Source organism: Oryzias latipes, chromosome 22 (genome assembly GCF_053564925.1).
Source record: "Oryzias latipes strain Hd-rR chromosome 22, Olatipes_Hd-rR_3.1".
In the NCBI taxonomy this organism is placed as follows: domain Eukaryota; kingdom Metazoa; phylum Chordata; class Actinopteri; order Beloniformes; family Adrianichthyidae; genus Oryzias; species Oryzias latipes.
Genome location: NC_136258.1, coordinates 23,808,357 through 23,831,034, shown reverse-complemented (window position 1 = coordinate 23,831,034; position 22,678 = coordinate 23,808,357). Strand labels below are relative to the sequence as shown.

At 40.8% G+C, this 22,678-nt stretch overlaps 3 protein-coding genes across 5 annotated transcripts in view; 2 read left to right on the top strand and 1 right to left on the bottom strand.

Annotated features, from left to right (window-relative positions):
* Nucleotides 1-10,734, top strand: part of dync1h1 (dynein, cytoplasmic 1, heavy chain 1) — a 29,535-nt gene extending 18,801 nt beyond the window's left edge. The window contains exons 50-78 of one of the 2 annotated variants that reach the window (XM_023952036.2): nt 50-169; nt 255-375; nt 889-1,084; nt 1,355-1,472; nt 1,550-1,765; nt 1,838-2,050; nt 2,555-2,682; nt 2,760-2,913; nt 3,017-3,163; nt 3,261-3,411; nt 3,497-3,750; nt 3,876-4,010; nt 4,593-4,687; nt 4,771-4,945; nt 5,032-5,107; nt 5,191-5,351; nt 5,433-5,544; nt 5,654-5,714; nt 5,792-5,915; nt 6,015-6,128; nt 6,215-6,385; nt 6,568-6,785; nt 6,859-6,962; nt 8,286-8,494; nt 8,836-8,989; nt 9,112-9,254; nt 9,353-9,521; nt 10,090-10,214; nt 10,302-10,734. In XM_023952036.2, coding sequence (XP_023807804.1) covers nt 50-169; nt 255-375; nt 889-1,084; nt 1,355-1,472; nt 1,550-1,765; nt 1,838-2,050; nt 2,555-2,682; nt 2,760-2,913; nt 3,017-3,163; nt 3,261-3,411; nt 3,497-3,750; nt 3,876-4,010; nt 4,593-4,687; nt 4,771-4,945; nt 5,032-5,107; nt 5,191-5,351; nt 5,433-5,544; nt 5,654-5,714; nt 5,792-5,915; nt 6,015-6,128; nt 6,215-6,385; nt 6,568-6,785; nt 6,859-6,962; nt 8,286-8,494; nt 8,836-8,989; nt 9,112-9,254; nt 9,353-9,521; nt 10,090-10,214; nt 10,302-10,430 — 4,293 coding nt within the window. In that variant the 3' untranslated portion in view covers nt 10,431-10,734. Of the gene's footprint in view, nt 1-49; nt 170-254; nt 376-544; nt 741-888; nt 1,085-1,354; nt 1,473-1,549; nt 1,766-1,837; nt 2,051-2,554; nt 2,683-2,759; nt 2,914-3,016; nt 3,164-3,260; nt 3,412-3,496; nt 3,751-3,875; nt 4,011-4,592; nt 4,688-4,770; nt 4,946-5,031; nt 5,108-5,190; nt 5,352-5,432; nt 5,545-5,653; nt 5,715-5,791; nt 5,916-6,014; nt 6,129-6,214; nt 6,386-6,567; nt 6,786-6,858; nt 6,963-8,285; nt 8,495-8,835; nt 8,990-9,111; nt 9,255-9,352; nt 9,522-10,089; nt 10,215-10,301 lie in introns of both variants that reach the window. The other variant, XM_023952035.2, reaches the window with a different exon arrangement.
* Nucleotides 10,735-10,933: 199 nt separating this feature from the next.
* LOC101173024 (uncharacterized) lies at nt 10,934-12,797 on the bottom strand. 2 transcript variants are annotated; one of them, XM_004082188.5, is made up of 5 exons: nt 12,548-12,797; nt 12,158-12,213; nt 12,003-12,077; nt 11,852-11,935; nt 10,934-11,773 (listed from the first exon to the last, which is right to left on the bottom strand). In XM_004082188.5, exons 1-5 carry the CDS (start codon nt 12,582-12,584, stop codon nt 11,252-11,254), a joined length of 774 nt encoding a protein of 257 aa, XP_004082236.1. In that variant the 5' UTR covers nt 12,585-12,797; the 3' UTR covers nt 10,934-11,251. The 2 variants fall into 2 exon arrangements, with proteins under 2 accessions (XP_004082236.1, XP_011488507.1); XM_011490205.4 differs by having other exon boundaries at nt 11,867-11,935; nt 12,548-12,755.
* Nucleotides 12,798-12,851: 54 nt separating this feature from the next.
* Nucleotides 12,852-22,627, top strand: wdr20a (WD repeat domain 20a). The gene is made up of 4 exons (XM_004082189.5): nt 12,852-13,394; nt 17,413-17,595; nt 18,710-20,053; nt 21,533-22,627. The coding sequence occupies exons 1-4, from the start codon at nt 13,131-13,133 to the stop codon at nt 21,584-21,586; spliced, it is 1,845 nt and encodes a 614-aa protein (XP_004082237.1). The 5' UTR covers nt 12,852-13,130; the 3' UTR covers nt 21,587-22,627.
* Nucleotides 22,628-22,678: the final 51 nt, after the last annotated feature.

Here is a 22,678-nt window from a genome sequence, read left to right as displayed (position 1 = left end):
ACTCTGTCACTTCACCTCTAAACAATTCTACCTGTGTTCTGTCATCCAGGTTGAGGAACTTCGTCGTGATCTGAGAATCAAGAGCCAGGAGTTGGAGGCAAAGAATGCGGCCGCCAATGACAAGTTGAAGAAGATGGTCAAAGACCAGCAGGAAGCTGAGAAGAAGAAGGTAGAAGGGCAGAATTAGGATGAAGACATGAAATCCCTTATGACTCCCTGGAAGTAAAAATGCCTTTTAACCATTTTGATTGTAGGTGATGAGCCAGGAGATCCAGGAATCTGTGTACAAGCAGCAGGAGGTGATCAAAGACAAACAGCTGAGTGTCAAACAGGACTTAGACCAGGTGGAACCTGCTGTTATCGAAGCTCAGAATGGTACGGTGCTTCTTTTACATTCACTTTGTCCCTTTTTAAACCACTATTTTGAACCATTAGTTCAATTTGTATAAGATGTACGTTAATGTGACTTCTTGACTTTTTCCGGCATCCGCCCCTCATCATTGCCCTCCCCTTGTCATAACGCCCATTCGCTTGATCTTGATAGCTGTTAAGTCTATTAAGAAGCAGCACCTGGTGGAGGTCCGCTCTATGGCCAATCCGCCAGCAGCTGTGAAGCTGGCCCTGGAGTCCATTTGCCTGCTTTTGGGCGAGAGCACAACGGACTGGAAGCAGATTCGCTCCATCATCATGAGGGAGAATTTCATCCCCACCATTGTTAACTTCTCTGCTGAAGAAATCAGGTGAAATAAAAGAGAACCTGTTTTGTAGTTGATCACTGAAAACTCTCTCTGTCTCTCTGTCATTTTCCCCTCTTCCCCTCTGGGACTGTTTTTCAATCTCCCCTCTTTCTTTCTTTTAAAACTCATTCCTCCATATTTTATAAAAAAGCTGTGAGTTCTATTAAGAGGCAGCACCTTGTAGAAGTGCGGGCAATGACCAATCCTCCAGCTGCAGTCAAACTGGCCTTGGAGTCTATCTGCCTTTTGCTGGGCGAGGAGACCAATGACTGGAAAAAAATCAGACAAGTTATCATCAGGGATAATTTCATCAGCAACATAGTCAACTTTTCTTCTGATGAAATGAGGTATTAGTATCAAAATCTTCAAAATCAAATCAAAGCTCAATCTATGTTCAATCAACGGAGGATTTGCCTGATTAGGAGTTGATTCGAATTGAAAAACTTAATCTCAATAATTGTTGTGAATAAGGTGGGTTTTTTTTAATAAAAACTTTGTGAAATGTTCAAAAATAAAAAGCAGATATTTGACTTTATGTTTTTTTTTTTTTTTTTTTTTGCCTGAAATGTTTTACCAACATTTGAGCTTTTCTAACGCCATTTAAAATCATCATTTAGTGACTCCATCCGTGAGAAAATGAAGAAGAACTACATGTCCAACCCAAGCTACAACTACGATCAGGTCAACAGGGCGTCTTTAGCTTGTGGACCGATGGTGAAATGGGCTATTGCTCAGGTATTCCACAGAAAGTACCCAGAAAATGAAGATGGTTAGCTTGAATGTGCTCGAACATCTACCGTGATCTCTTCCAGCTCAACTATGCCGACATGCTGAAGCGTGTGGAGCCTCTGCGTAGTGAACTGCAGAAGCTGGAGGATGATGCTAAAGACAACAAGACGAAGGCAGAGGAGGTGGAGCAAATGATCAGAGACCTGGAGGCTAGCATCGCTCGCTACAAGGAGGAGTATGCTGTCCTCATCTCAGAAGCTCAGGCCATCAAGGCTGATCTGGCTGCTGTCGAGGCAAAGGTGAGTGGACTTCAGACCTGCCCTGACAAGGATCTAGGATCACTAAACTCACCGTTTCTGCTCTATGCTCAGGTGAATCGCAGCACAGCCCTGCTGAAGAGTCTGTCAGCTGAAAGGGACCGCTGGGAGAAGACCAGCGAGACTTTCAAAAACCAGATGTCCACCATTGCTGGGGACTGTCTGCTGTCCGCGGCGTTCATCACTTATGCTGGCTACTTTGAACAACAGATGAGACAGAATTTGTTCACAACATGGTCTCATCACCTGCAGCAGGCCAACATCCAGGTATTTGTTAAAAACAGACACCCAGTTGGTTCAAAAATAAACTTCAGCCTTAACAAAAGCTCTATTAGTCATAAATCAACAAATCTTTTAGAGAATATGCATTTATTTTTCTATCAATACATATACGACAGGGGCATTACGCATTGAAAAGCATCTCTGCTTATGCACCAGAGTTAGCCTAAAGGCTATTTTCCATCTTGAGGTACATTTGTCTCCCTAAGAACAAAGTGCAATTAACAACAAAAATGCAATGTAAAAATAAATGAGAATTAGAAATATAAATCCAGATATTAAAAGGGTAAAAATACAATATAAATATAAATGAGCAATAGAAATATATAACATTATAAATGGGTACAAACGCAGTCAAAATATATGAGGAGATACTTGTAGGTCTCTTTAAATGCTAATACTATTCTGAAATGTACCTAATTTACACAACAAGTAAAAAATCTCATTCAGATTTAAATCCTTACATTTTTGCTGCCTCGTTTTCCTCCTCAGTTCCGTACCGATATTGCAAGAACAGAGTACCTCTCAAATGCAGATGAGAGGCTTCGCTGGCAGGCCAACTCCCTCCCTGCTGACGACCTCTGCACTGAAAACGCCATCATGCTCAAGCGGTTCAACAGGTCGGTTCGCGTTTGCTCATCAGAAATCAGTTCAATTGATTTATTGCCTCTTAATTTCCCTTATCTTCTTATTTTAGGTACCCACTGATAATTGATCCTTCAGGCCAAGCTACTGAATTCATAATGAATGAATACAAGGACCGCAAGATCACCAGGACCAGCTTCCTGGATGATTCCTTCAGGAAGAACCTGGAGAGTGCTCTTCGTTTTGGAAACCCTTTGCTTGTCCAGGTAGGAGCAGCTACAGTGCAGCAACTGCCTCCATTATGAGTTTGATGCCGCAGATCTAGTGTAGATTTATTGAAAATGTATTAACTGATATGTACTTTCTAAGGATGTGGAAAGCTACGACCCCATCCTGAACCCAGTGCTAAACAGAGAAGTGCGCAGAACCGGAGGCCGCGTCCTCATCACTCTCGGAGATCAGGACATTGACCTGTCGCCTTCCTTCGTTATCTTCCTCTCCACTCGTGACCCGACGGTAAACGCATCTTTAGGGTTTGACTGAGCTTTAAACGTTTTTGATTTTGGTGGGAAAGCCCACATTTCAAACCTGGCTCTTGGTTTCGTGTTTGCAGGTTGAATTCCCACCAGATTTGTGCTCTCGTGTTACATTTGTGAACTTCACTGTGACGCGTAGCAGCCTTCAGAGCCAGTGTCTCAACGAGGTCCTCAAGGCTGAGAGACCCGATGTGGATGAGAAACGCTCTGACCTTCTCAAACTGCAGGGTAAGGCCGCTTTAGTCCTAGTAAAGGGCTGCCGATGAAGGTTTGGTGAAACTGTAATCATAAGAGGACTTCCTGCCACTTCCAGGTGAGTTCCAGTTGCGCCTTCGTCAGCTGGAAAAATCTCTCCTGCAAGCCCTTAATGAGGTCAAGGGTCGCATCCTTGACGATGACACAATTATCACCACACTGGAGAATCTTAAGAAGGAGGCAGCTGAGGTGACCAGGAAGGTGGAGGAGACGGACATAGTCATGGCTGAGGTGGAGGCGGTGTCACAGCAATACCTGTCGCTGTCTTCTGCCTGCAGCAGCATCTACTTCACCATGGAGGCCCTCAACCAGGTCTGAACCCGCCTTACGTGGCAAACCAACATGTTTAGTCTTTTCTACTGTAAACTTTATCAAAGCTATGTAGAGCTTAAAAAAAACAGAAGCAATTAAACTGTTGCTTGGCTTTGGGTTTTCAGATGCACTTCCTCTACCAGTACTCTCTGCACTTTTTCCTGGACACTTACCACACAGTGCTGTACGAGAACGCCAACCTTAAGGGCATCACCGACCACTCGCAGAGACTCGCCGTCATCACCAAAGACCTTTTCCAGGTTTGAGTGCCAGCTTTTTAAAAATAGGGTACTTTAAGGGGGTGTTCCTGAACCCCAAGCCTTTTTGAGGCCGCGGACCGGTCCATTGTCGGACAGAACGCCCTGAACGAGGCTGACATGGGCTTGCAATTTTGTTTGGCCTCAACTTTTGAGAGTTAAGTTTATCCTCCGTCTCTGCAGCTGGTTTAAACTTTATTTGTACTCCAGGTTTCGTGTTGGAGCCATTAAAATGTGATCTAGATTTTCCCTTACCCTTTAACTGTCAAAGATAAAAAGAAAATCAGACACCAACTTCTGCCTCGTCTGAATTTTAAGGTGCGACGGATAAAAAAAAAAAAGTCACCTCCTAAAAATGATAATAAACGTGAATCCACCATTTTAACAAATTTAGAAGCAGCATTCACATAACATTAAACACGTTAGCCAGTTGGTAAATATTATGCGTTATTATTATGGTCTGTTGGAACAACTGTTGCCATAAAACTGTCCCGCAGACCAGTACCGGTTTACGGCCCAGGGTTTGGGACAACTGCTCTAATGCATACGGGAAACACTGTCATGTCTGGTGTTGCTTGGATCTAGGTGGCGTTCAACAGAGTGGCCCGAGGTATGCTGCACCACGACCACATTACCTTCGCCATGCTGCTGGCAAAGATCAGCCTAAAGGGCATGACCAGGTAAAACACCAACATTACTCCAAAACAATTAGTTGGGGTTTTTTTCAATGCAACTATGAAGTTTTGTTCTCCATCTTTTGCAGTGAGCCATCATATGATACTGAATTCCAGCACTTCCTGCGTGGCAAAGAGATCGTTCTGACAGGAACAGTGCTGCCCAAAGTCAAAGGTCTCACCTCTGACCAGTGTGAGGCGATGGTCCGACTCAGCCGCCTGCCTGCTTTTAAGGACCTCGTGGCCAAAGTTGAGGCTGACGAGGTGTGCGTCTGGAGGTTTTCAAAAAACACTTTCAGTTGGTGCATAAACTCTAACTGTAATCTTTTTTTCTTTTCTTTTTTTTTTAGCAATTCTTCATGTGGATTGAGAGCAACACTCCAGAGCTGGCAGTTCCTTACCTGTGGTCTGAGGAGAAGCAGTCAAGTGAGTATGGGAGCCAGCCCTGTAAATGCACAAGTTTGTAAACGGAGGATAAATTGTGCTTGTGTGAATCTTTCTCTCTGCAGCTACTGTTGGTCAAGCCGTACACCAACTGCTGCTGATCCAGGCTTTCCGTCTGGATCGCCTGCTGGCCATGTCGCACATCTTTGTCTCCAAGGTCCTGGGAGAGACCTTCATGAACATCATCGAGCAGCCTCTGGACCTGGCCTATATTGTGGATAGTGAGGTACTGTTTAATGCCTCTTCAGTCTTAATACTCGCCTGCAGCTCGGGTTTGTGTTGCTAACATCCATGTTGTTTCCTGTAGGTGAAGCCCAGCACTCCTGTGTTGATGTGTTCTGTTCCTGGTTATGACGCCAGCGGTCTGGTCAGAGATTTGGCTGCTGAGGAAAACAAACAAATTACATCAATTTCTATTGGTAAGAACGAAGTGGATCTTTTTGACAAAATATTTTTTTGTGCCAAATTGCAAGTTTTCTTTTCCTGCTTCAAACATTTAAAATGTTTCCGTACGTTTATTGGCAACAGGTTCAGCTGAAGGATTCAACAAAGCTGACAGAGACATCAACACTGCTGTCAAATCTGGCAGGTAAAGTTTTGTTTTTCTTTATTCCTGCTTCTCTTCCCTCAGATTCATGTGTGTTAATCAGATGTCTTGTTTTCCAGGTGGGTAATGCTGGAGAATGTCCACCTAGCTCCAGGCTGGCTGATGCAGCTGGAGAAGAAGCTTCACTCTATGCAGCCTCATGCCAGCTTCAGGCTTTTCCTCACAATGGATATCAATCCAAAGGTTAAACTGCTTATCAGCCTGAAATATCATTTAGATTCAAGTATAAAAAAATCAACGTTTACACTTACCCTTTCTCGAAACATTGTATTTTTCTAAAAGGTGCCAGTGAATCTGCTTCGAGCCGGACGAATCTTTGTCTTTGAACCTCCTCCCGGTGTCAAGGCCAACATGCTCAGAACGTTCAGTAGCATCCCTGTGGCTCGCATGTGCAAGGTTACAAGAGATCTCCAAGCAATAAACACCAAACTGTGAAATTCAGTCGGATTATACATGTATACATGTTCCTCGTGTTTCTGCAGGCTCCAAATGAGCGTGCCCGTCTTTACTTCCTGCTGGCCTGGTTCCATGCCGTCATTCAAGAACGCCTGCGGTACGCTCCCCTCGGTTGGTCCAAGAAGTACGAGTTTGGGGAGTCTGACCTGCGCTCTGCTTGTGACACCATTGACACCTGGTTGGATGACACAGCCAAGGTTAGGGATGACTACAGAAATCTCTTTCATGACTTCACCTGCACCAAGTTCAGAAGAGTCCTAACTTATCCCAAATGGAAACACAAATACCTGTAACCTAATGCAGTTGTATTGTAAAGTACAGCGCTAAAATGTCTGTTTGATGTCTTTAGTTATTTTAACGTTTGCACACAAACGCACAGGGTCGTCAGAACATCGCACCGGACAAGATACCCTGGGCAGCTCTGAAGACCCTGATGGCTCAGTCCATCTATGGGGGTCGCATCGACAATGAGTTTGACCAGCGGCTGCTCATCACCTTCCTGGACCGCATCTTCACAAAGGGAAGTTTCGACAGCGAATTCAAACTGGCCGTAAAGGTGGATGGACACAAAGACATAAAGATGCCCGACGGCATTCGGTCAGTAGTGCTTCACTTCTAAACTCATAAGCTTTATAAGGATTTGTAAATGTATCCTTTTTTTTTTCTACAGTCGTGAGGAGTTCATGCATTGGGTGGAGATGCTTCCTGACACTCAGACTCCATCTTGGCTGGGGCTGCCGAGCAATGCTGAGAAGGTTTTGCTGACCACTCAGGGTATGTTTGGTCTGATCAAGTCTTCAAAAGCCTTTCATTGAAAAATCTTCAAATAATCCCTAAAAATAATCAAAAGGGTCATAAATTTGATGGACATCAGATTCAAAAGTGAGCTTTGAACGTCAGTCATTATGGACTTTAGCCACAAAGGCGTCCAGAGGGAGTGTTTAGAGCTGCAAAACTAATACTAATGCAATTATTATTATTACAAATTACTTTTCCTGTCCTCATGTTTTGAGTTTTGTAATTCTGACATTTTGAAATATTGAGGTCAGTGTTTTGAGAAGGATATAAGATGAGAGATTTATAGAAAAATATGAATATTTCAAAGCATTTTTGGGTTTGAACAGCATCAAAATCACACATGTAGATCTTATTTTCTCTGTACATCTTCACCTGTTAAACGTTATAAAAGACCATGAAGTCAGAGAAAGAGAAACTGTTGTAAAAGGTCTTAAAAGGCTTAAATTGAACTTGCCTTTTGGTCACCAACTTTTCTTTTATTTCAGTCATTTTATCACTCATCTCTAACCTATTAACCGTGTTTATTCCAGCATCTTAAATCTTTCTTGGTCTGGTCCATGACATGTCCTGATCGGGCCCTTCTCATCTGCTTTGGGCAGAAAACTGAAGTAGCAAAGAACACATTAAGGGGGGGGGCTTCCTTGGCTTCTTTTTGTCCCCCCATCGTCTCTTCCTCTCATCTCTCTACAAATATCAACATGATGCAGTTTAGCAGTGCCTGTAACTGATCTATGTTAAAAAGGTCTTCTTTAAAGGACGGGTGTGTTTATCCTCACCCTCCAGCAGCTGTATTTCACAGCCATCATGTTGCTTTGCTCCAACTCCCTCCCACTCCCAGATTAGGGTTTTTAAAAATTCCACATTCCTATATTTTCCCACAGCTCTCCTTCTATTCACTGAACCCTTTGAGTTTTGTCAAATTTAGATCCTCACAGATGCATCCTCCCCAGGATTGTGTCCTGCAACCCCTCACCTCCATCCTTCCTTCAGCTCCTCTTTAAACCTGACTCCTCAGATTGTTCTTTTTTTTAATGAACAGCATCAGACGGCTTAAAAAAATACTTTTTTAATCCTCCTGGTGATTGTGTTGAGTTAAATTTGTTTGCCTGATGCCCTGTTTGTGTTTTTATGTTCTACAAACCCCCTTACTAATTTTTTTCATGCAATACTCCTGGAAGCAAGTGGTTTGTTTCTGTTCCACAATTAATTTCTTCTTACCCCCCCCCCCCCCCCCCCCAACGTGGCCTTGTCTTTCACTCCTCCTCCTCCACCGCCCTCCCTCTCTGCTGGGCTGCACAGGCACTGACATGATGGGTAAGATGCTGAAAATGCAGATGTTGGAGGATGAGGATGACCTTGCCTACGAGACGGAGAAGAAGGAGCGCACCTCCTCGGCGTCTGACGCACAGCCGGCCTGGATGAGGACCCTCCACACCACCTCCTGCAACTGGCTGCAGCTCATTCCACAAACGGTTAATCCGCTGAAACGCACGGTGGAGAACATCAAGGTGAGGACGTGCAGGAAACCTACAAAATAAGCTCTTCTGAAGGCTCTTTAACCTGTCTATTGAGGTAATTTAAAACCCACATTTCCATTTTTCTGTTTTTGATTCATCCATTCAGGACCAGTGTATTTTCTACATCACAAATAATCTCTTTTTTCCAAACAGCATTTTTTCATCTCCTTCTGGTTAATACTGATCTGCTTCAATGAGATACTCAGAAATGCAATTTTAAACTTATTTTTCTTTATAAATGTCATCCCATCATCAGAAAAATTCCACAATAAACATGTTAAAAAAGAAACATTGTCGTGGGTCTTTAAATCTCCTCTTTGTGCAAACTCCAGGACCCGCTGTTCCGCTTCTTCGAGCGTGAGGTGAAGATGGGTGGGAAGATGCTTCAGGAGGTCCGTCAGGATCTGTCCGACGTGGTTCAAGTCTGTGAGGGCAAGAAGAAGCAAACCAACGACCTGCGCACACTCATCAGTGACCTTGTGAAAGGTTAAACAAGTTTTTCTTCATCCCAAAACGTTATCGTATTGATTTAATCTTGAACACATTCCCAGAACCCATGTGACCCCGTAAATGACTCATGTTTGTGTCAAACTCCCACGTGTTTGTAGGCATCCTTCCTCGCAGCTGGTGCCGCTACACTGTTCCAGCTTCCATCACTGTGATCCAGTGGGTGGCAGACTTCAGTGAGCGAATCAAGCAGCTGCAGCAGATTTCCCAGGCAGCTGCCGGAGGAGGTGCAAAGGAGTTAAAGGTAGAGTTTCTATTTAAAAAGAAAAAAAAGTAACAAATTCAGACTTTCAAATGGTTTCATAGAGATGTAACTGAAACGCTGTTTTTGCCTCATTTCAGAACATCCATGTGTGCCTGGGAAGCCTGTTTGTGCCAGAGGCCTACATTACCGCCACTCGCCAGTATGTGGCGCAAGCTAATAGCTGGTCTCTGGAGGAGCTTTGTCTGGAGGTCAACGTCACCAGCACTCAGGGTGCCGCACTAGATGCCTGCAGCTTTGGAATCAAAGGTCTGAGTACACACATGGCTTCTGCTTTCTAACAGGGGAAGCAGAATGTTGACATTAATGCAGCATCCTGGTGGGATGCAGTGTGGTAAAATACAGTTTAAGTTTGCTAAACGTCATTCAGGCTGAGGTGTTGTAGAGCTCCTCTTTACTTTGGTCATTTCTTTTCTCTCTGTTTGCTTTTTCAGCTTTCAAAGATATCATATTTACTTGCATGTTCTTACTTTTTAAACTCAACACAATTCCTTCAGATCCCAATCATCCCCTGACATCACTGGTGTCCCCATAGGCTCTGTCCTGGTGCCTTTCATTTTTTCTTACTCCACCTCTTTCATCACTTGCTTTGCTGAAATAAAACCCTGGTTCACCTTTAATTTTTTTTTTACAATTCCCTCAGTTTTCCTCACCACTATGAGGAGGGAGATATCTTTGTTCAACTTTGATATTTTCTGTGGTCTCCTTGCTTTTCAAACCTTTCAGCTTGTGAATAAAATGACTTTATAACGTCTGAGGATTAGATCTACAATATCAGGCTTTTGGAATATTAAAGCATGCTGACGTTTTCCTACAGGACTGAAACTGCATGGAGCTACTTGCACCAACAACAAGCTGTCCCTGTCCACCTCCATCTCCACTGAACTGCCTCTCACTCAGCTGCGTTGGATCCAGCAAAGCAATGCTGAAAAGAGACACATGGTATGATCATCTCCTTTTGTGTTGGATTACATGTTCCCAATTTGATCATTTGAAATCTCTGTTTAACTTTCTTTTTGTCCCCTACAGGTGACTCTACCCGTGTACCTGAACTTCACCAGATCCGATCTGATCTTCACTGTCGACTTTGACATCGCCACTAAGGAGGATCCCCACAACTTCTACGAGCGTGGAGTTGCTATTCTGTGCACCGAGTGAATGAAGACAGTCCTGATCAGTGTACCCTAAGGGATCACTTCATTTCTAGTAGTTGTTGTCCATTGCATTCTTACTTAAGCTTAATTTAGTCAGTCAGTAGCAGATTTGTGATGTTCGTAGCGTTTTGAGGAAGTGTTTTAGAAAGTTACAGGAATGTTGTCAGCGGGTAAATGAAAGAGTTTTTCAGCCGGTTAGAATGTTAAAGTGAAGGAACAAAAATGCATTCTGGGTAAAGAAAGTTGAAACTGAAAAGTTTTAAGGACTGTTTTAAGACTGAATAAAAGAAATCATTGGAATGAACAAAGATCCTTTTGTGTGACAACTTTTTTTAACTCAAGATCTCGTGTGTTCAATGCTAAAGACCAAAGAGAAGTATGCTATAGTATAAGGAAAAAGTTGAAAAGGCATAGCATGTTTAAGACTGCCATGATTAACAATTAGGACAAACATTTTTAAAATATTACCTGTATTGCTGACTGTTTAAAAGAAACTTATACTCAAGAGAACGAACAATTTTTTTATTGTTTGGAATACAATTCCAATGACAGAGTTCCCACCAACAAAATCTATTTGAAATATTTGTTGGCTTGTATAGAAAGCTTTATAAAATAAGGCATGGTGTTATGGAGTTACCCCTGAATGTTGATGTGAAAAAAAATAGGTTTACTAGCAAACTGTTTTTAATGAAAAAAAGAAAATGTTCTTATACATGATAGTAGCTGTATTCAATTAAAGTGCTCTTTCACATAATTATATACATCACTCCTTAGGTTGAAGTCAACATCTGCCAGTGGGCGAAGGAGTCAAATCAATCCGATTTATTACTTCTCCTCCTCGGTTGTAACGACACACTGCTTTTTTCTTGGTCTTAGATCCACCATGTCTGCTGCAGAAAAATTCACCTTTCTCTTCCACAAAGATTTAAATTTGCAGGAGCTTTCCACTGAAGACACAAGTCCAGGTGTTAGAGGCGTGGAGGATCTGGATCCGTGCAAACCTGAATCCCCAAGCTGAAATTCTGCATCCATGCTGTGAATGTGCAGCGCCGATTCACTTTCCTCTGTAACCATTTTACAATCGCTGCTGTCAATGTGAGACGGTAGAGTCTCGAGCTCACAGTCCCAGAGGTCAGAGTCACTGTGGTACTTCATCTGGATGTCACTCCCGTCCCTCATTTCACTCCTCAGCATTCCTCTATAAACGGGCTGATTTAAGACGGACCGCCGCCTTTGACTTGAATAGGGAAATCCTGCTCCACCATTCTTCCTCTGTCTTGTTTTTCTGCTGGAGACATCGATGTTTGACTCTGAATCTTCTGAGCTCCCATCATATGGATCCAACAACTACAATAAGCAGCAGACGCACATTTAAACAGCGTAATGCATGAGTCATAAATAAATAAGAGGAAGAGGAGGTTTCACCAAGGAGTAACAGACACATGATCTTTTAGGCTTCCTGTGTATCTGCCGTGACGTCTCGGGCTCTGCTGCACCCCTTGGACATACCTTCACAAATGAATAGATATCATGTTCTTGTATTTTAAGGGTTTGGGTCATATGTGTAAAGTAATACCACAGCACTGGTTTCTGGCCATCTGGAACTGATTTCTGAGTCAGAGTCTGTGCTGGATCCCACTTTGCACATCTCCTGACAAAGCAGAGGTCATGAGTTCTTAACGGGTGTGTCACCGTCAGGAGTACCAGCAAAAACAACCACACTATTCTTACCATGTACTTGAGAGTCAGCTGGTCCACATTGCTGGATGCATTTCTGTCAATCTGGGCTGATGCAGAGGAACATGCAACAAGAAATTTTATGAGTGAAACCTTTTTTCCTTTTCAACTGCAAATTATCATCCAATTTCTCATAGTCTGTTTTTTTTCTATCTGTGCATAAAAGTGTTAATTTTTTTGCCTCAGAATATTAAATATTTTAAACTTCATTTATTTTACTTAAAAAATTTTTAAAGACCAAAATGTAATATATAAATAAATACAATTGGAATTATGTATATTATTGTAGATAATGTTTATTCAAATAAAATCTTTATATTAGACACATTTAATTCAGTTAAAAGAAAAATGGTACTTGTAACCAAGAAATGCTGCTGTGCATACCTGGAAATGAGGGTTGTCGTCCTCTCCTACATGCCATGATGATAACTGACGTGTTTAATTAACTTCTTTATTAATTATTTAACTGTATTTATTTAAAGTAATAAAAAATACACTAGTACTACATAAAACGGTAATTTTGTGCAAATAAGTACGTTAGTCAACCAAAAAGGTAGCAGGTGTCCTTGATTTTACTGAGAAAATAGTGATCACAGGTGAGTTTAAAGTGCTTGTTAAAAAAAAATTGGACAAATTTCGACATCCGGTGGCTACTTTTCAAAATAAAATACGTAGACTCAGGTCAGTCTTTTATTTTTACTCCCTTGTTGGCTTTTATTTTCTTTTATTTTTTTACTTGTGAGTTATGAGAAAGCAATGTTCTACATCGTAATTGAAATGCAGCTTCATTTTACCAATCTCTTGTATTTACGTAGGGACGAATATAAATAGATATCCATGATCTCCGTCAACGTGCTAAAATCTCTCCACTTCGATGCAGTTCCTCTCAGAGCCGTTAGGGGGGGATGAGATAGTCGGAATACCCGCTTCCACCTCTGCGTAAGATCCGGCTTTAGGACAGGGATGAATGTTAATTTCAAAGATGGCGGCGGAGGGAGGAGGGAAGGAGATGAACGAAATTAAAACTCAGTTCACCACTCGGGAAGGTGTCTATAAACTCCTCACTCACTCTGAATACAGCCGTCCGAACAGGGTGCCTTTCAATTCGCAGGGCTCCAACCCCGTTAAGGTCTCCTTCGTGAACGTCAACGACCAGTCGGGTAACGGCGACAGGATCTGCTTCAATGTGGGCCGTGAGCTGTACTTCTACATCTACAAAGGCGTAAGAAAGGTAGCGTGCTAACTTTGCTAATTTCGATGGAGAGTTGACATGCCGGTGGTTCATGTACGTGACTCTTGCCTCTGTTGTTGCTGAAGGTTACGGTGATCCGTGTTGGGAAAATAACTTTGGCAGGTACTTGACTTTGAAATTAGCTTGTAGCTAGCCTGTTAGCTACAGGCTAAGTTAGCCTGCTAGCGCAACACGCTAACCTTAGCTACATTAGCACTAGTCCGAGGCCGAGGGCTGAACTCTTTGCTTTCTCCGTTATCGTGTTTTTCTCGGTGGCAGGTTATTAGGGACATTAGGGAAACCCCAATCTTTTGTTTCAAGAAATATCGCTGTGCAAATGTACTTGAGAATTCGTGATCAAATATATTCTTGATGGTGATGGTCTCTCTAAGTTGCTATCCGTAACACCTGTCGACTCTCCCTTCCTGATGTATGTTGATCAACAATTGAATGATTCCCATTAGACTGTGACAGTCATGTGTTTTATCAAAACAACCGGATTATCCCAAACTCTAATAGTATCGGACTGTTCTAACTGATGTGGCAGCCCACCTGTTAAATCAAAGTATGATTACTACCTTTAAATCCATGTAAACAGTAACATCGCCTTAACTTATTGGACGCAAAGTGAGAGTAGAATCTTAAATGGACTCTCCATCCATCCATCCATCCATCCTCCTTCATGCTAAGGGAATAAACACTAAATATGTTCCATCAGATCAAAAAGCAGGCAACATGCTGGTTAGGTCTTCATTACAGTTGATTGTTTTATTTAACTTATTTATTGAATTAGTTATGTTTAGCCTTTTTTAATTGTGTGCAAGCGCTTTAAATAAAGATGTTGATGATATTGGGGTAAAATTGCAAATTTAACAAATTGAACTCATTGGATCAATTTGAACATTAAAATGATGTTATAATTTAATATAATTATGTTATTAATTATGTAACTAACTGTTCCTGGCTTAATTTGCTTAGTCCTGAACCTAACAACCTTATTTGCAGCTTTGAAAATAAGCTAAAATTATTTTTTTCCACACTAAGCACTAATCATTTGAATACAGTGGACATATAATCTATCTTGGCTTTTCTAATTACATTTACATGTAAATATATCCTCACTGTCCTGTACATGTATAACTTTTAAGCAGAATTTTTTTAAAGCTTAAAATCAAGGAATTTGGTTTCAAGCTTCACTGTTTCTGGAACAATATATGATGATCGTTTAGATAAAAATAATATTTAACTACTGGAAATCACATGAGGACTGATTTCCATTCATCACAACGCGGTGCCTGTTCTGTTTTCATGACAGAATAACCCACAAGCTATATTCTAAATGAAGAAGCATTTATGTTTTTGTTTTTGCTTTTATAGAGTTTTTTTTTTCTTATAGCTGGATCTGTCCTTTCTTGGTTTGTCAGCAAAAGTTGAGCGCAAGATGAGTTCTTCCTGGTTAGAAGAACTGGTTGACAAGAATCAGCTGACTCTTCATCTGAAGTACCATAGCGTACCAAAGTGTTTAATGTGTATGCTATGCATGGAAAAATAAAAAACAGGCTTAGACTGTTACTTTTGGATTGACGTAGTTGTCAAAACCTGTTAATAATCTGTCGTTGAAAATGAAATATCTGCAGTTTTAGGACTTACAAGGATCCTAGGTATTGTGAGTGATGAGTCACATTCAATGATATCACTCAGTGAATTCATTAGCTGTAAATGCTGTATAGCCTACCTGTACTTATGAAAGTGCCCAAGATTTAATTTATTCTGACCAATTTACACTTAGATGAGTTTAAATGGATTTTTAATGAGTTTAAAACTGATATTTTTAATTATTTCTTTCCTTTTTCCTTTCATGAAGCATAAAAAATATAAACATACATTTTACAACTTTACGTTTTTACAAATTCCATAAATGCAAGGGAGCAGTTTGAAGAATACAATTCGAATGTCATTTTTATTTTATTTTTTATAAAAAGCAGGCTGTTGATCATTTTATTTTAATTGAATTCTATGATTGTCAAAATATCACTCTTGTTGGTAAACGGCGTACTCTGGAACTAGAAAATTCTGACTCTTACTTGGATTACTTTTATCTATCTATTATTTATTTTATTATTTCTACAAAACTTTTAGTGTATTAATTTTAACCCAATCAGAATATAGTTCCATTATAGATTTTTGGTTGAACATTTCTGACATATGAGTCTTTGCTTAAATGGAAAACTGTTGAATATGCTGTGGAAATCCCCACCTGTTTAACAGACCTCACTCTAAGTAATGCCACTTTGCCTTAAATATTAGTTTGATTTCAGCTATGGGTAGAAGCAGTGTTCTCCTCTTGCTCTTTATGGCTTCTAACCATGAACAGAAGTCCATTTGATCTCCCGGCAGAGTTGAGACTGTTTTCTGCTGGGTGTCGTCACTCAACCATTATGCATTGTTTTGATTTTGTTAAAGCAAATCATTATGCAAAACTTTTGTTTTTCCTCGTACGTAAAAACAAAGGGCTTCTTGTATTTCTGTCTTCTTTCCAAACACAATTAGAGAAACGACGACGATATGTGACTGAAGTCATATAAAAGTACATTTATATACAATTAGTAGTATTTAATTTTTTGTTTAGCTTAGTTGCATCAAAACAAAGTACATGAGACATTTACTGTCTGTACAAACTAGCAATAAAAAAATGTTGACATGTCAAAAATGTTTAAAGAACGTTATGTTCCATTGTCTTAATTCCTCTTATAAATATAGATCATTTTATTGGAGATGTGCCTGTTTATTTACAGGAGAAGGCGGTTTAAATCCATGTCAAAGTGTAGCAGATTAATGTGGACATTATTTCTGAGATCTCCAATTTAGTTGGTGTGTGTTTTCAATAGAACAGACCTGGACTGTAAGCTGGCCAGTCAAGCACGTAAGCAGGCAAGTCATGCAGAATGAGGTCTTGTATTGTCCGGCTGAAATAGCCATGGATGTGCCGGGCAGAGATGTTCGCTTTTCTGACAGAGAAGGTCTTTTTGTCCAAAAAATAACAACAAAAACCCTTAAAGTTTGAAGCCTAAACGTCTGCACCGTGCTGAAGTGCAACTCTGAACGTTTTTCTTATGCTATAGATTAGTTGTGCAGTAAGTTGAACAGGAAAACTTAAAAGGATGAGAAGTAATGTGCTATCATATAAACAAATGTAAGCATTTGTAATGAAGATGCTGTTCTGGTTATATATATATATTTTTCTATTTCTCGTTCTGACTTGATTTAGTTTTATCTGGGCTATAAAAGATTCAGAAAACTCCATTCGGTGTCTTCAAGCTCATCACTTTTATTCTTATTACACTTTTATCTAATTGCATTTCTTCTGTTAGCTTGTTTTAATAACATGTCCATAAGAGGGCACCACCTCAATTCTTTAAATGTCAGTCTGAAACACAAAGGAAAACCTCTGTGTCATGAAGGTCAATCAATGCAAAACACCCTTTACCCCCCCCCCCCCCCCCCCCCCCCCCCCCGGTTAGAAATGTGGACACACATTTGCAGAGCTTCCTGTCAAAGATGACTGAGCTTCACTTTAAGAAGCATTTTTGCTCCTTAGCCCCAAAAGTGCAATTCATTATTGGTGAAGCAAAGTGTGTCAGTTTAACAGTCTTGTAGCTCAAAACCTGGTCTTTTGCACTCTGGCAAATGCAAGTACACTGTTGTGCTTCTTTTATGTTTTCAATTGTTTTAAAGCTCTCTAAAAAAACTTTTAGTCCTTAATCATAAAACATTTTCTGTTCTACCAGTGTTCTGAAACTGTGAATGATTAACAAATCAGGCTTTTTTTTTAGATATGTACTTATGTTTTGACGTTCCTAAATCTTTAGACCTTTATCCTTTTAGTCGGCATTTTTGGATGAAAATGCAGAGTTTACATTTGTTATGGGCACATGTATTGCAAATGTCACTGTCCCCTAAATATTAATGCGTGTCTGTCTGCACTCGGTGTGATTTTTTTGTTGTCTTTGTTTTTCAGGCTGCTGACTTGAGCAAGCCCATAGACAAGCGCATTTACAAGGGAACGCAGCCCACATGTCACGACTTCAACCACCTAACGGCAACAGCTGAGAGCGTGTCCCTGCTGGTGGGCTTCTCAGCGGGACAGGTACAGCTGATTGATCCCATCAAAAAGGAGACCAGCAAACTCTTCAATGAGGAGGTACGTCCCAACAAACCTCCACTGCTGATCCGCTTTTGAAGAATATGTAGTCATGTTTTACAGTGTAACCTCAACAACAGAAGTTTTTGTTTTCTTATTCTGACCTCATTAAAAAAAAATGTGTTTTTTGTTTTTTTGAAAGATTACTTTTTTGTTTTTTTTTTGCTAAGTTTTGGAAGAGCTCATCTCAATGAATCCACACAGGACTTACTCTAATGTCAAGACAACATTTATGAGCTTGATTTAAAAAAATAAAATAAAATCTGTGAGGTAAACCAGTTTGCTTTTTAATCCACAAGTTAATTCCTTTAAAGAAAATGTTGATACAAATAGACGGACCCTTTTAGCATACAGTGCACCTTAACTCTGCATACTATATAAATAAATTGTAAATTTTGATCTACTTCAAAAATGTTGTGGCTCGTTTTATTTTGGTAAAGGTAAAAAGTTAAAGACCCTTTAAATGCAAAATCAACAAACCTGTGTTACTTTCTAGGACATCGTTTCTAAGATCTAAGATCTAGTTTATAGAAACTCACCTGAGTTGCGGGCAGGACCGTTGCTGCGAAGCAACCCCGCCCCCACTTCCCGTCTTCCATCTGTTTATACGCTCTCCCGCTAGCTTACGGCCCCTCACACCCCTAACCTAACATTACTGGTGCAACAAAATTGGCGAGCTGCGTTTTGAGCCAGATTCCAGCTCAGACGAGGAAAACAAAGACGTTTATGGATCTATTTGTCTGTAAATGGAGGCATCAGAATGGAGCAGAGCAGGGAGCTAGTATTCCGCCCATCATATTTTTTTTCTTTTTTTCATCTGCTCCTGATTCACAATGATTTGAATGAAGAAATACTCAGAGATGCAACTTTAAGCTTAATTTTCTCTATAAATGTTCTCCATCATTAGAAAAAAACATCGGCATGCGTCTTTATCCAAATTACATCCTTAATTGTTCCCTTTAATTTGAATGCTCTGTGAAATGCAGTAACCAGACTGTACTTTGTGTATTTACACTTCATTGGTTTCATTTTGCACTAATATGTTTTTCTGTCTTCTCTTTTCTTCTAATTGTCTTCCTCCACTCAAACCTCCACCTGCCTTCTCTACGGCCAGAGGTTAATAGACAAGTCCAGAGTGACCTGTGTGAAATGGGTGACTGGTTCCGAGAGCCTGTTTCTAGTGTCTCATGCCAGCGGGAACATGTACCTGTACAACGTGGAGCACACCTGCGGCACCACCGCTCCCCATTACCAGCTGCTCAAACAGGGAGAGAACTACTCTGTGCACACCTGCAAGAGCAAATCCACTCGGAACCCTCTCCTAAAGTGGACAGTGGGCGAGGGGGCTCTGAATGAGTTTGCTTTCTCTCCAGATGGGAAGTTTCTGGCTTGTGTGAGCCAAGACGGCTTCCTACGAGTCTTCAACTTTGATGCCGTTGAGCTTCACGGCACCATGAAGAGCTATTTCGGGGGCTTATTGTGTGTATGCTGGAGCCCGGACGGAAAGTACATCGTCGCCGGCGGAGAGGACGATTTAGTGACCGTGTGGTCGTTCTTGGACTGCAGGGTTATCGCCAGAGGTCACGGTCACAAGTCATGGGTGAGTGTGGTAGCATTTGATCATTACACCACCAGTGTGGAGGAGAGCGACCCGATGGAGTTCAGCGGCAGCGATGAGGACTTCCAAGATCAAATAATCCACTTTGGGCGGGACCGGGCCAACAGCACACAGTCTCGGCTCTCCAAGCGCAACTCCACAGACAGCCGGCCCGTGAGCGTGACGTACCGGTTTGGCTCGGTGGGCCAGGACACCCAGCTTTGCTTATGGGACCTGACTGAGGACATCCTGTTTCCCCACCTCCCGCTCTCACGGACACGAACTCACACTAACGTGATGAATGCTACCAGCCCTCCTGCGGGGGCTACAATAATCACTAACACATCTAGTAACACTACCAACGGAAACAACAGTGGTGCCAGCACCCCGGGCATCAACTCCCTCTCAACTGCTTTACCGCGCTCCAACAGCCTTCCCCATTCAGCTGGCACTACAACGGCCAACAGTTCCAACAAGCCGAGCGCTGGCGGCGGCGGCGGCATCAGCAGCGGCATCATGGACAGCGCCATTGCGACGGGTGTGAGTAAATTTGCCACACTCTCACTCCACGACCGGAAAGAGCGCCACCACGAGAAGGACCACAAACGCAACCACAGCATGGGCCACATCAGCAGCAAAAGCAGCGACAAGCTAAACCTGCTGACGAAAACCAAAACAGACCCTGCTAAGACTTTGGGAACGCTGCTGTGCCCGCGCATGGAGGAGATCCCCCTCCTGGAGCCCCTCATCTGTAAAAAAATAGCACACGAGAGACTAACTGTACTCATATTTTTAGAGGACTGTTTAGTGACTGCTTGTCAGGAAGGATTTATTTGCACATGGGCAAGGCCAGGCAAAGTGGTAAGTTCTTTTTAACATGGGAAACGTGTGAAAGATTCAAGCTGTTGTCAGACTTTAATAAGACCGTACAAAAGTATAAAGAATAGATTTTTTTCTTTTCTTTAGTTTGGTGAACAATATGCAGTTTTTCCCCTGGAATCAAGGGAATATACACCTGCTTTTCATGTCAAATCTACTTTAAAGAAGCTTCTTTTTTTAAATTTTTATTGTCTTTTTGAGTGAAGTTTTCACCCACGGTGAAAGTTAAATTTTTCTATTTGTTACATTTGTTTTTATAGACTAAAACTAGTTTAATCTCCAGAACCCAAACATTCTCATTCAGTGTTGGCTTCGGTTCTGTCTTTGCTTCTGTTTAGAGAAACCGTGTACCGGTACCTGGAAGGTTCAGTTCCAAACCCCCGTCTGTTGTGTTCAAATGCTGGAACTCATTTCTCTTCTGATTTATTCCGTTATCTAGCGACCACTGGTGGATTTAATCTATTCAAACATTTGACAACTTTCTTAGACATTGTTCAAAAATCTGTTTACAGGATAGCTGAACTTATGCTAGTATTTAAGATTTTACTGACTGCCTCTGCTTCTGACTTAAATGGCAAAATGATTTAAAACTGACTTTAAAATTCAACTTATTAGTAAGGCTGCTTTAAAAAAGATGAACTGATTTTCTCTTCTCTTATTGATTCATTAAATCTCTTGTGTTTTTAGACTTTTCATGTATATTTTTGGGCTAAAAAAACAGCTTTTCTGAAGGTTATGTGTGTAAAAAGATAACAAAAAATTAGTTTTGCTTCTGAAAGCCCCTCTTTGGTGAAGCTTAAAGCACCAGTTTTTCCAAAATTAAAACACGCTTTATTTTCGGAATGGAGAATAGATCAACATTGAAATGAAATGTCAGAAACTCCAATCAAGCTGTGAAATTGTGAGTCAGATCCATTGACTGTGATCAAACCGTAGCAGTTCTACCGCATCAGTTACTGGAAAAATGAAGATTTATGAAAGCGCCGTTGCACACAACTACCCACAATCCAGCTTTCATGCTAATTGCACTACATTTGTCTTAAATCTGCAACTGCTTGCATGCCTTTAGCTTTAAAACTGTGCAAATTCTTGTGTACTTTTACTGGTAGCTTTTTTTATTTTTTGAAAGAGACATGATGGTAGAGCTAAAATTGACATATTTCTGAATTTTTTTATGTATAAAAAATGGCAACAAACGTTTCTGTAACTGTTTATTACTGTGGAACCTGGTTACAAAAGAATATTACGAAGACATTATTAGAATCTGATGCTTCTAGGGTAATCTTGATAAGTGAAATAAGTAAAAGTAAAGTAAAATGACAATTATTTTCAAAGATTTCTGTCGCTGAAACGTCTGCCATCCTCTGCACAGATTTCGATTTCTCTTTTTTTTTTCTTTTTTCTTTTTGCCTCAGTATGTGCACTTTCCCAACGCAAATCTCCTTGTTTTCCTTCTTCCAGGGTTTATTGTCATCCCAAAACCAAGCCAGCTCTCCCAGTGGAACAGTAGTATAGCCACAATATTTCTGCTGCTAAAGAACCCTGCAACCCAGAGTCTGATGCTGCTCTTCACCCTGCAAGCATTGCAAGTTTTCCTTTTCTTTGATTCCCCTCCCTGTCCCACTTTCTGTTGATGGCTTCTCTGTTTTTCGTTTGTCACTCACTTGTCTTAGAGGAGGAACGACAGAAGTCACGGTGCAATTACTGACTGTACTGTGGAGTTTTAACACATTTTAAGATCTCTTTTCCTTTTAAACTTTGTTCTGTCAGATCTCATCAGACTGTTTTTTTTTTTTGGATCTGGAAACTAAGACTTGGCTGTTTGGATGCAATCCAGATTGTGGCTTGAAACTGAAAGGATAGTTGTGTTTTTCTACCCAGCATTCCCTTTATCCCTTTGTTGAGATCCAGGCTCCCCGACTACAGTTACATTTTGAAACGACTATCCTTTTCCGACCAAGTGCTTCTGAAGACGGTTGCATCCATCTCCATTCTCCCACTACTTCTGACCTTCCTCAAGTAGAATCTCCCCATTGATAACTTTGCACTGATTTTGTTAGCTGTTTGTTGTTTTATAACTACTCTAATGGGACAAAACAAACAAAAAGAATAAGTGGGCTGAGGATTGCCTTGTTGCACCTGGCTTTGCCCTCCTCGGTCTTTAAACCTGAATCTATAGAGCTGGATGCTGCAATCATAGTCTTTTTAAAAGAAAATAGAAAAAAAAAGAGGTTTGCACTTAAATTAGTTTCTAAGAAGAAAATGGCTTTACATTTTTGGGTGTGCTCTGAATTCAGATGGCTGACAGTATGTGGAGAAAATAGAAAAGAAGTTAAAAAAAAAACAGAGAAATTAAAACCTTTATCTATTGAGCATTTATTTTAATATTATTTCAGATTCAAATGTGCTCTGTATCATAATGTGTATATTGTAATTAATTGATTTGATGGGGCCTAAGCAAACTACCATTACTCCAGTGGAAGTTTTGTCATTGATAGTTATATTTCTAAAGCCTAAAATATACATATTAATAATATTAAAATAATCTTGAATACATCGTTTTGGGCTCTTTCTTTCTGCATTCACACCTTTCAAAAACATGCTGCA

Excerpts from the sequence above, each read along its gene's own strand:
- LOC101173024 (XM_004082188.5), bottom strand. The coding sequence starts at position 12,584 with ATGGCATGTAGGAGAGGACGACAACCCTCATTTCCAG. Across the intron at positions 12,214-12,547 it reads ACGACAACCCTCATTTCCAG|CCCAGATTGACAGAAATGCA; the intron begins GTATGCACAGCA and ends CCTCTGCATCAG. Across the intron at positions 11,936-12,002 it reads GGCCAGAAACCAGTGCTGTG|GTATGTCCAAGGGGTGCAGC; the intron begins GTATTACTTTAC and ends TCATTTGTGAAG.
- wdr20a (XM_004082189.5), top strand. The coding sequence starts at position 13,131 with ATGTTAATTTCAAAGATGGCGGCGGAGGGAGGAGGGAAGGAGATGAAC. Across the intron at positions 17,596-18,709 it reads GCAAACTCTTCAATGAGGAG|AGGTTAATAGACAAGTCCAG; the intron begins GTACGTCCCAAC and ends CTCTACGGCCAG. Across the intron at positions 20,054-21,532 it reads GGGCAAGGCCAGGCAAAGTG|GGTTTATTGTCATCCCAAAA; the intron begins GTAAGTTCTTTT and ends TCCTTCTTCCAG.